Here is a 12,064-nt window from a genome sequence, read left to right as displayed (position 1 = left end):
CATGTGCTATTTGTTTGAGCTTCTTATTTTTCCTTTCAGTTTATGATACCGATCGTTCTGATCAATATACCATTCGATCTTGCTTTTTAGAGTAAAATAACGTTCAGTTAAATGTATATTACATACCTTTCTGCGAATCGATTATGGTATTATGGTCCGAAATTGATTATTCGAAGCATTCAAGCTTTGATTTGGTCTCCTACAAAGAAGAACAGGCATAAAAACAGTGCCCATTACCATGAACAAGTGTTTTGCAATATATCGCGATTCCTCTTAGGATATGTAGGTCTGCATGGCTTCCGTGGACCACTAGGACTCTTGAACACTTTCATCTTCACAGCTGAATCACTGAAAGTCCCTGCTAGATTCGTATAGATAAGATTCGTCAATCGTCTACGTCATTGCACCAACTCTGCTGAATCATGTGTCTGAAACTAGCTAAATAATTCGCATATGTATTTCAGAAAGCCTGTTTGATGGCAATACCGAATGTCGCCGACTACATAGACGAAGAATCTGCACGAAAAATTGTATTCCCACGAGCAAAGGCGATCTACGAAAAGAACTCTTCTGACCTCCTGGTAAGTTCCTCATATGCATAATAAATCTCATTAGACGCGTCATGTCCCAATGTCGCTTTGAAGTGTTACATGAGCTTCAACTGGATGAACTTTAACCCTAGAACGCCTGGGGGGGGGGGGGTTGTATCAACCCCCCCCCGAGGTTTTTTCAAAGTGCACGCTAAACGGCTTGTCGTAGCGGGCTGAAATTTTCAATACCCTCTGGGGCAACCCTTGCGCATCTTTTGCCGAAAAAAAATTGATCGGGTCATGTCAGGTCACGGAGTTATGACGTCATAAGAGGTACAGCCTCCGGCCGACAGTTACCAAACGTGTGCGCCGAATCCCTAGGTTTTCTGCCGGTGATACCCACATTGTTTGATGGATCATGATGAAACTTCCCATGCATGTTGGGGCAAGCATTGGCTATCGTGTGGTGCAAGAAAATTGACCGGGTCAGGTCAGGTCACGGAGCTATGACGTCACAAGAGGAACAGCGTCCGGTACTATTTTTGAAAAGCGCCCGAACCACTATTTTGCTAATTCTTGTCACCTCAATGGGAATATGCAGCAATATTAGCTTCTATAGGAAGCAAATGGACCTCCCAAATCCAAAAATACAATCAGATTTCAAAAATTTAAATTTTGATTTTTCGAATTTCTGCCGCCGACTGTGACCTTGCCGACTTCCGGCGCTCCCAACGCGCCATTTTTAGAGCTAGGGAAACGAAATACATACCAAACGATAGAGAATTGATCAAGGAACACGATAGTGAAGGTTTCAAGTCGATATCTCCCACCGTTTTGCCGCAATCGCCGCGGAAAGTTGAAAAAGTTTGATTTTTTCGGAAAATTTGACCTTTGACCGGTCATAAGTAGGTCAAATGTTGACCTAGGACCAAAAAATATACCACCAATCGCGAGATCTCGTTGAGAGCAATCCGTTGTTTTTTTTCCGCTAAGCTCTACGACCTTCCGTTTCGAAACGCCAGGGGGGTCGTAACACCCCCCCCCCCCCTGGTCGTTCGTGTTATGAGAAATGGCCTGGTCGTGCGAGGGTTAAGAGCATCTGACAGATTATTTCAGCTTAGATCCGCGAGCATTTATGCAAAACGAATAACCCTGTTCACACATCCAGTTCTTGGAGTTTTCCATTCCGGAACTGCTTCCCGTCCACGTGTCAGACCAAGGAAGTACGATCCGACTTGGCTGCCAAGAGCTTCATTCGCCAAAGCCGGGGCGTCATAAAACAAATGAGGACCCATGTTCTGCTGCGTAGTGTCCATCCGACCCATTCCTATAGGATTTGTTCTGGCCGTATCTTTGTTCACCCTGTCTTAGCCGAGGATTGGAAATGTCTTCCGTCAGTATTGGAAGCCTGGGCGGAGGGCAAGGCAGAAACCGCGATATGACGTAAGAGTGAGTCCGTTGGCAGGTCGTTGATCGCAGAAAAGCACTCCTTGGCGGTAGAGCATTTCTGTTCCAATTTTTTATGGTGAACTCGTTTGTTGGCACTTTTCAAAGAGAAGATAAAATGAAATTTATTCGTAGGGTGCTTTTCAAGACCCGTTTTAATCTTCGATTTCACCTTTTGCAGTTATCATTGGCATGATGTTTTGCGAACCTCATTTCATATGCTAAGGGCTGGGTCTGGTAAAGAAAGAGCAAGCGAGCAAAAGACGAGCTAGTGAGTGATTATGTTGACTATAGTTAGTCTCCAACAATACCGAATTGGTTGGGGGGGGGGGATGTGCCACCGCGGCATATGGCTACCATTCAAATTCATATGTCAATACTTCAGGGGAAATGTAGCCACAATGCATTATTCATCTCGTTATTCATATTTTCATTATCACTATCACCTCGACACCATTTTCCAGCTCATGGGAGCGTGACGTTAGTGCGGTCTCTGGCGTATCGATAACTTTATAGCGCGGTATACCGATCGTGCTGGTCTGGCTTCATTTCGCTCGCTGATACGGCCGCAAACGTGCTAACTTGATTATCGAACTTCCCCAGACGCGGCCATCAGAACTCTGCAGAGCGAGCCGCATCCGGCCCAGAATAGTCAGCCGGGGCCGAGCCCAACTTGGGGCGGCCCCGCTGAATATAGCCGAGCGATTTATACCATCCCGCTGTAGTAGGTCGGCGGTTTAAGTCAAATTATAAAGTGGTCTAGTAGAGAGCACATGACATATTTATGATGATTCCATTGACCTTTCCCTCCCATTGCAAAATGCTATATGAAAAACAAAATGCAACGCGGTGACTTTTCTCTTGATTGGATTTATTCGATTTAGTATACAAACTTACAAGATATCGACAGACTAACGAATGGGCGAAGCATGGTGGCGCAGCTGGCAAGGCCAGGTGTCAGTTCGAGTGCTATTCGTCCACCGGGCTGTCGGGTGGTGCAGCCTAAAGGCCACCGCACGCTATCCTGTCTGCCGCTTCATTCGGCCGTTATCCCGCGAGTTGCTGGGGGGGGGGGGGCGTTAAACGCCCCCCCACTTTTTTCGCCGGGCCATAGCATAAAAACGGCGCGCCAAATTTTGGGTACCTGTAGGGAATTGATTGAAATTTATTGTGACAAAGTTTCAAAAAAATCGGTCGGAAAATTTTTGAGATATCGAGGTTTTAGTGACGTCATGATTTCTGAGTTTTCGACCAAAAACGACATATGTTCAAAAAATCATATAAAATCACAGAATAGACATACAGACATGCCGTAAACGCCATTAGACTGCCAATACCATGAGCAATCACATGGCTATCTTCGATTATTGATTATCGTTCCGCATTTTCCAAAATCTTGAACTGAATCTTGGCAATTTTTCGTGACTACTTCATGACAATGATACATGCATTTCTTTAATTGAACTTTTTGAGCCAAACACGTACACATATGATAAAATGAATGTCACCATCGTGTTCTACGCCCCAAATTACCCATAAAACATGTGTCACAGGCTGCGAACATCAGTTTTGATTTTCGGGGATATGTGCCTACCCGGTTGACCTGACCTTGACCCTGACCTATGCTTGACTGACCCCTACATGGAGCTGACACTCTTGTAGGCCTTATATGATGGATTATGCACCGTTTTGACAGAGTTTATGACGAGAGGCGCCCATTGCGAAGTCCTGAAGTCCATGCTACTGAAAGCCCGATTTCAGGTGTTTGACCTGACCTTGACCCAACCTGTGACCTCAAAATTCAACTTAAAGGCACTCATCTGAAGCGTCTCGTCGCGTTCTTTCGTTTGCCGCCTCGTGCGTTTCGCTGCGCCTATTGGTTCTCGAGTTATCGGCTGGGGGCGTTTAACGCCCCCAGCCGTGGATGGCGAAACGGTGGGTGGCGAAATACCCCAGCAACTGCCGGGTTATAGTGCAGCGATGTTCTCGGGTGCAAGTCTCTATACCGACCGAGTTACCAAGAAAGACCATACTAGAACTAAAATTATTTGAGTTTCTTGGCCAGTGTGGCCAAATTGGTTTAGCGTTAGGGGGAGGATGTATAAAAAAGTCGTAAGAGGATGTCACTATTTTCAAAAAACTCGTCTTCAGTGTCATTTTAGGTGCAGTTTTTACAAGTTATGTGGAAATAACTATACCTGACGTCAAGCTCTGGTGGAAGGTAAAAAAAATCAAATACCTATTATCATCAAAGATGTAAAAAAAAAAAAACATTGCAAGCGCGACAGTACGAGTAGGTATGACGGTGCAAATCGTACATTGGAACATTTTTAGCATTTATTCCTACACTAGGTATGCTTTCACAACAAAAACGTTGTGATGATGTAATTTTAAAATTTCTGAGGATGTCATTATACTTTTCATTGGGGGTGACTTTCCCCGCAACATCACCAATTTGGCCACACTGTTCTTGGCATACGATCGGTAAATTCAGGCAATATATTTGGTGACGTGTTCCGCTCAAAAGATAAAAATCAATATTTGCGCGAGAAAATCGCTTCTGTAACGGCCAAATGAAGCGGCCGAATGGATAGCGTGCGGTGACCTTATGAAGGGGTGGGTCCGCCCTGCTGCCTGGCATGCCCAGCTGAGGGTGGGTATACGGCCTCCGGTCTGGCGTCTCAAACCGCTGACTTAGTCAGTGGCCTAAGAGGAGTCTTATGTTGGGAAAATGGTCTGTTTCACTGAGGAAAGGATTGAAAATAGGTACATGAAATATGTATGTACACACCTAGGTATTGATAAAATAAAATGTTCAACACAACACAAAATTGTACGCATTAATTGAAAGCAGCATTGTTCAAATATTTACTGGCGCATTTTTAACTTACAGTCTTTGTTACATCCAACCTGTGTTTTCCGATGTTAAACTCTTGTCCTTTCACCCGCATGAGCGACTTCCCGATCGTAGGCCGCTCTCGGAATCGGATTATTGGCACTGGAGACGCTGTTCGAAACAAGAGTAAACAGCGACCGCTGGAGCGAACTCGGGATCCAGGAGATACTAGGTCGAGTCGCCCAGGCGGCCCGTCCCCACCCGCTTCTCTTCAATGCAGTCTGTTCGCTGTTTTGTATCATATTAACAATATTTCTGCTCTTGCCCTTTGTACTCGTACTTAGTATCTGACGTGTATACCGAAGGAATACCTGTACCGAAGGCAAATTCCGTAATAGAGTTTTGCTTATACTAAATCTGAATTATTGTCAAACAAGCATAGGCGTCGCCAGACATTTTTGGTTGGGGGGGGGGGGCAAAATCAAGTTTTGTGTTAAATCTTGCCTTTCCCCAGCCGTTACTCACTCGTTTTACATATCATTCGACGCGCAATGGTGCGAGGAATCCGATGGTGACAAAGTTTTCCGTCTAGCTATAGCATGTATTTTTTACAAAAAAAAAAAAAAAATTTGAAATTTCTGGACAAAAACGACTGTTAGAATTACAGTGGCTGCTATTGCCGACGCACTGCAGAGGGCCCCTGTGCAGACTCTCGTCGCTCATGATCATTACCCAGAAGAAGGTGAAAAACGCTCCATTTGAATCGGATCACCTCGCTAAAACCTCCATCACACGCATGCATGCCGAGGTTTTACGTGAAATGCATAGGGCTTATCCCACCCGCCGATTGTAGCTAAGAATTGGGCATTCGGCGGAGACTGAGAGAGAATGTCGGAAGTGTGAATCGGAAGTACATCTTTCATCCTTGCTGCAGTGAGAAGAAGTGTTTTGTTCACTCGAGTGTGAACAAAAAGTTTCTGGTTTTTCGAGTGAAGGGAAGCGCTGCAAACGCGACCAAAAATATTTAACGGAACCAAAAGTTACGCACGGCATAGCGGCAAGGGATCCCTTAGAGATAGGATTGCGACTTCCAGGCCATTGTATGTATCGTGTCAGACATTGTGAGGCCATTTCAGGCCACTCAGGGTCAGTGTGGACTCTCAGAAGCCTGCTTAGGATCCCGGAGATCGGCGTGGGTCACCCCAAATATTTACGTGTATGTGGTGCTTTAGGGCTTTCCGAGCCTAAGGTGGGCCCGGAAAGCCCTTTAGGGCACACGGGCTTTCAGAAGCCAGTGTGGGCGGCGGGCGCTAAGAGACTAGGCCCAGGGTGAGCCTGGAGCCCTCGAATAACAGTGTGAACCGTCGGGGTCTGTGTCGAATCCTTAAGGACCCTACGTTGGTAGGGGCATAAGAAACTTGTGTTGCGGCCCTCAGAGGGACACGTGAGTTGTGACCCCTCAGATGCCGGGTTGGGGTTAGTAAAGTCTGTCGCCTCAAAAGTTCGGCTGAACTATCATAGGCCAGTTGAGGTTTTCAGAAATTTTCGAAGGCATCCTCAAAGATTCGTGTGGCCCTTCAGAGGTCTACGTATGTATAATGTCCGCAAAGATCCCTGTAGCACTTGAACGGTACTTGTGCCTGTCGCAGACATTTGACGAGAGTTGAGAAAGGCCCCGAAGATTTCGTGTCACGCTTTGAACGAAAATTATGTGTCAGCACTCCAAAACTTATGAAAATCAGCTACAAAATGTAATAAAGAACCAACTAGGAACATGGCATGAATCATGGCATTGACATTTCCGAGTCTGGAGTCGGAGTCTTGAAGATTTTGGCGACTGCGACTCTGACTTTGGTTTGAACTGCACGCTCCAACAGAGTCTGACCTCACAGGCATTCTCAGAAAGGTACCCCCCATTTTTCCCCGACTCCAAAATCTCATCGGATCTGTATCGATCTCAGGGGGTGCCCGGTCCGAGGTTGGGGGGGGGGGGGGGCAAGCTGCCCCGCTTGCCCCCCCGTGGCGACGCTAATGCAAACAAGCATTCCATATTTAAATATGTAAGCTTTTATTCTTTTCAACTGCGTGGTGCGCAGAGCATCCTTCTCTGCGTATAAAAAACTGTCCCGGGACCAAGCTAATGCAAAGAAAGAGGCTGCAGATCCATTTCGTCGCTTTAATTACCAACCTTTGTCAGTGAAAACAAAGCCACGCATAACTGAGCGCGGCGCGCCATATTAAAACTCCATTTCGTGTCTCTCTGGGAGCTGCCGGCTCCGACCGGGCGGTTCTCGCTTTTCTCCTCTGCACATGTTTTCGCCGACGAAGCAGGTCGGGCGACGAGCGCAATATGAAGATTGTTTTCCGCAGTTGGCAGAAAAATGCGGGCTGATTTTGGACAGCATCGCGGGACAAGCCGTTAAACCCCATCTGCCGTTTTTAGTAACGAAATAAGTCGATTGTCCTCGCTCGCATTACTCATTAGTTCAACCTTTTTGCTGCGACCGTACAAAATGGTACGGGAAAGGGAGATGAGAATTGAAATGAAACTCCCCTGCAGCGCAATGTTTCAAGTTGTTTCAATGGCTCATCACGGAGATGCTTTTAGCTTATCGTTCGCCGGAGACGGGCGTTCGGCCCTGAACTCCGGTCGCGGACTTGTGTCGATCGGCAGCCGTTGAGATGGTCCGTTCCAGCCTCCTCTGAAGTCCGGAAACGGCCCTGATCAAAGCGGGCCGAACTGAAAGGCGGGAACTCCTCCAGCTGGTCGTGTCTGTCGGCTGTGGCCGTGTTTTCTCCGTTCGAGTTGGCTTAATGCACTTCAATCGGCACTCGATCGGACTGCAAAGGTCCGAAGTTTCGAGGCCCCGAAAACGGTGATTCAATCATGCGTCTGCTCAGTTGAATGGACCTTCACCTTTGATGTAACATCTGTGTGTGGATCATTCATTGAGTACTGATGGCGACAGCTTCTCGATGTGAAAGACGATGAAAGAAATCGCCGTTGTCACTGTTTTGTTTCAATCCATTACAGCCTAAAATAACGTGCATTTATTGGCAGTGCATGTCAAGTAACAGTTTCTACTTTCTTGAGACAGTATTTTTTTAAGCAGAATGCTGCCTCTGTGATGCCTGCAATATTGTGGCCTCGATGTGTTTTCCCTCACTGCCATGGTGAGGGATGTAGCCCGTCCACAATCCCTGTCACCCGCCGCCGTCACTGATCCATGGCGCTGCCGCAGATCACGCTGTACACCCTGCTGGCCGTGGAGAAGGTGATGGACAAGCTGGAGCGGCGCATCATCCTCGACGAGCTGCTGCCGCTGCTGTGGGACAACAAGCTGCAGGACCCGGACGTCATACAGGCCACCGTCAGTAAGTAATGAAGGGTCTCTGGGACGTCACACAGACCGCCGTCAGTAAGGAACCGTGCTCTATGGGACGTCACACAGGCGGCCGTCAGTAAGGAACCGTGGTCTATGGGACGTCATACACGCCGCCGTCAGTAAGTAAATAGGGTGCATTGGTGTTCGGTCCACCGTCAGTAAGTTTTCGGAGATCCAGACGTCATATGCAGGCCAAGTACAGATGGCCCGTCAAGGAGTCTTCTGGCTTATGCAGGCTCGCGTCAGGACGCTTCCTCGGGGTACTTACATCAGGAACGCGGACAGTAAACGAGATACATGTCGCTGTCAGTACCTGTAAGTTTTCTAGGGGTCTGCTTGACCGTACCCCGGCCCGGTCTGCGGAATAACCTGCCTTAGCTCTAGAGTCCGTGGGCGCGCTATACCAGATCTCGGCTCTGCCGTGTCGGCGTATTAGACTCGCCGACACGGCAGAATCCGTGGCTCAGTCTGCTTCGCATTAAATTATCTAGTACGGCTTGGATAACTTTTTAAAATGTCTAATGTATGCTCTTCTTATGTGTTAATTTCACTTCTAGAACGAGTGGTTATTTGCTCATAACAAACACATGGTCGCCGCATACATTCAATCTAACACTAGTGCCACTGGAGCTGGTTCAATTCCAGTTTCACTTATCTTGGATGAGCTCGTATCTGGATGAGCGTAATGCGAATTTCACAGCAGGAAATACAGCTTCACCAGCATTTCCAACTTGATTTATGTGAGCTTCCTTAGTTGAGAGTCCTAAACGACCCTCTTGCATAGCAAGCAGCCAAATGTAGCAACAGCAGCGGACACTTCTGTACTAACTTTATGAAGTGGATCACCAGTTGTTTCAGTCCAGTCAGCTGCGTTGATTAAATTAAACGTGTTCCTATTGCTATCAACGCTGTCCGCTCAATCCAATTGCAAAAACATCAAGTTACTCGACACGTTAGTCTTATCTGTTTCTCTCAATCTATATTACTATTTGAGGAGGGTGCGTCTGTCCGTTACCGAGGTCCCGACTTGGTGGTGCTTTGCGTGGACTACAGGCCAGACCATTGCACCTAGCCCGGTGAAATTTGCACAACTTATAGATCAAGGATGCGCGACGTGCCTTTGAGGGGTCTCAGCTCGATCGGATTGATAGGGAGCGCGTGGTGCGTGCTCAAAAAGTGCAAAAGTCGCGTCATAGACTTTACATGTATAAATCGGCGTGCGAAATCGGGCGAAAACGGCTAATTTTGGCCGACACGGGTCCAATTCCCGTGCAATATCTTGGTGACCAGGGGTCCGACCGGCACGGGGAAAACAGCATCGTGCACAGAATTGAACGGGCTATTGAATGGTGTGCAATGCAGAGGATAGCACGCGCCACGTGCACCGGAGAGGGCACTTTTATTTGAAAAATTGCGGTTTTTGAGGGATTTTGGAATTAATTTTATTTTTAGGTGACCGTTAAATGGAGCGAGTTGAATCAACGCCTATTTGCAAGAGAAATGTACCGCCTCTCATATTAAAATTGTGAAAAGCTGATTGATCCAAATCAAGGTGGTACAAATCACAGGAGAAAATGGTGTTTGTCAATTTTGTGCCCCTTTATTAATCACACGGGGTTTGCTGCATAACCTGATACCTTTGGCAATTGAATATGGTACCATTGGATAGAGCATTCAATTCCGTCCAAGGTTCAGTCTTCATTTTTGCATGATGAGCAACAGTATTCTTAAAAATGTAAATGTTCCAAACCATTGCATCGTCATTTTTGGGGCATTCCAGGACGATTCAACAGCTCATGGGTGCAAATTAACACCCGACCCCCTCAGATTTTCTTCAAAATTGCTGTATAGGGTTATTTTGTGCCCAGAAGCCGAATCTGAGATTTGTAGACCTGTAGGAGCAACGGTTTTTGAGTTATAACATTGGGAAATTTTGGAAAGTTAAAAAACATGATTGTATTTTAGTAGCTATATCTACTCGAAAACTTTTTTAAACTATAAAAATTATACATATTTGAACTCGCCACATCACAAGCTTTCAGATGGTATGCAAAATTTTTCAAAATTTTGAATTTTGAATTTTCAAAAAATTGTTCAAAAATTTCTTTCAAATTTTTCAAAGTGTGGCCAGTTAAATAAGATTTATTTTTTAGCTTTTATTAATGCTTAGGGTATTGGGAAACTATATTGTGAAAATTGGAGATAGGTATTTTTTATAAATATTTTATTTTATTTTTTTACTTTCTCCATGTTAATATACCATTTTGCTTTGATATGGTGCCGACGGTGCTATCTCGGGAACGGATGATGGTAACGCGCCGGACGAGGCGGCAATGGAAAGATCTCAACGAGATGGATCTAGACATTGTCCGAATGTTGTTCTTAAAGGTCACGGGTCAGGTCAAGGTCGGGTCACGAAAGGTCATGATGAATAAAAAGGGATGATGTGCATGCGACACATGTTTTATGGGTTATTTTCCAATTCAAAGTCAATGGTGATGGGCATTTGACGATTCGGGACAAAATCAGGTCAGTTCAGGTCAGGTCACGGTCAGGTCAACCAATCCCTTGTTCAACGAAGGAAATACAACACACATTTTGGTGACCAGCTCGTTGAAATGTATTGGGCACACATATCACCAACAATACAGTGCACACACGGCAGGGGTGCTAGCAAGTCTACGCGGGCTCACTTTCGTCTTTTCAGTGCCCTACTGCGGTGCACTTTCACCAGCCGGCCTGGTCCCCCTGACAACTTTGAGACTCGCAGTGTCTCGTGGTTGACCGGAATAAAGCAGTGCAGACTCTGCGTGCCTTTCACTGCCACCGCTTCGCTGAAACGCTCCTTGAGGTGTTCTGCAGCTTTTTCGACTTCGACCCTCGACACGAATACAAAGTTCACTGTAGTCTCGAATTTGTCACTTAAAAACTCAAACATTTCGGTAGCGTTTGTGATTTGCTCCCTTGTGGGCCTGCGTAGACTCTCGAGAGCGGTCGCTCTCTTCACGGTGCCTCCCAGGCCGTCACATGCGCCTTTCCCGTGCGAGGTGGCAAAAAATTGCCAGTCGCAGTCTAGCCCAGTCACTTTTGTGAGCGCAGATATTTGAAAAGTTGAAGCGGTTTTTGTACTGTGCTGCTGAGCCGTCTGAAAAGTATCTGATCAGGAAACGCATAAAAATGCACCAGTTCCTACCCTGTCGTCATTCACTTCACTCACTAGTCTTGCGGATACTCTCTGAACTCCTTTCAGCACTCGATTCGGATGATGACAATCAAACGGACCCTGGCAGTAATTTCTTGCTGCACGTGGTGACATTTCCAAGCACGAACGGTTCACACCCACTGTCGCATGCGGTGACTTTCGGAAGACTGGAGTCCCCATCCCGCAACTGGCCCGCGCAGCTGTGACCAGCGACCAACGTCACCCTATGCGTTTATGGCACCCGATGATTTTATTGTGCTGTTTTGACCGCATGGACCGGCGCGTCGTCTGTCACCGCGCCAAGGCTCATTCGAGCGAGCCGAGCTCGCAGTGACTGGTCTGTCACAGGCGCAGATGATATAGCGATAGGTTTCGGGATGGGCCAAATGAAAATTTGGAAACAGAGACAAATGTAAAAATTATTCATTTCATTTCACTCATTACTCTAGTATAGCCATATATCATACAATTTTATTAGGTAGGTATTTTAATGCCGACATAGAAACAGCAACTTTACACATTGACCTTGGCATTGGCCTAATCTGACCTGATTTGGTCCCGAATGGTCAAATGCCCATCACCATTGACTTGGAATCGGAAAATAACCCATAAAACATGTGTCGCATGTCCCTAATCCCTGTTTATTCATCATGACCTTTCGTGA

The 12,064-nt window shown here is 46.4% G+C and overlaps 1 protein-coding gene across 1 annotated transcript in view; it reads left to right on the top strand.

The window, feature by feature from the left end:
- LOC122375388 (SCY1-like protein 2) overlaps positions 1 to 12,064 on the top strand; it is an 87,010-nt gene that overhangs the window by 42,616 nt on the left and 32,330 nt on the right. Inside the window, exons 8-9 of the mRNA XM_043354744.1 lie at positions 465 to 581; positions 8,055 to 8,187. Of these exons, the coding sequence (XP_043210679.1) occupies positions 465 to 581; positions 8,055 to 8,187 (250 nt within the window). The remainder of the gene's footprint in view (positions 1 to 464; positions 582 to 8,054; positions 8,188 to 12,064) is intronic.

Source organism: Amphibalanus amphitrite, unplaced genomic scaffold (assembly GCF_019059575.1).
Source record: "Amphibalanus amphitrite isolate SeventyFive unplaced genomic scaffold, NRLGWU_Aamphi_draft 000041F_arrow, whole genome shotgun sequence".
Lineage (NCBI taxonomy): Eukaryota > Metazoa > Arthropoda > Thecostraca > Balanomorpha > Balanidae > Amphibalanus > Amphibalanus amphitrite.
The sequence above is the reverse complement of the archived record's forward strand: the minus strand, read 5'-3'. Positions and strand labels throughout refer to the sequence as shown.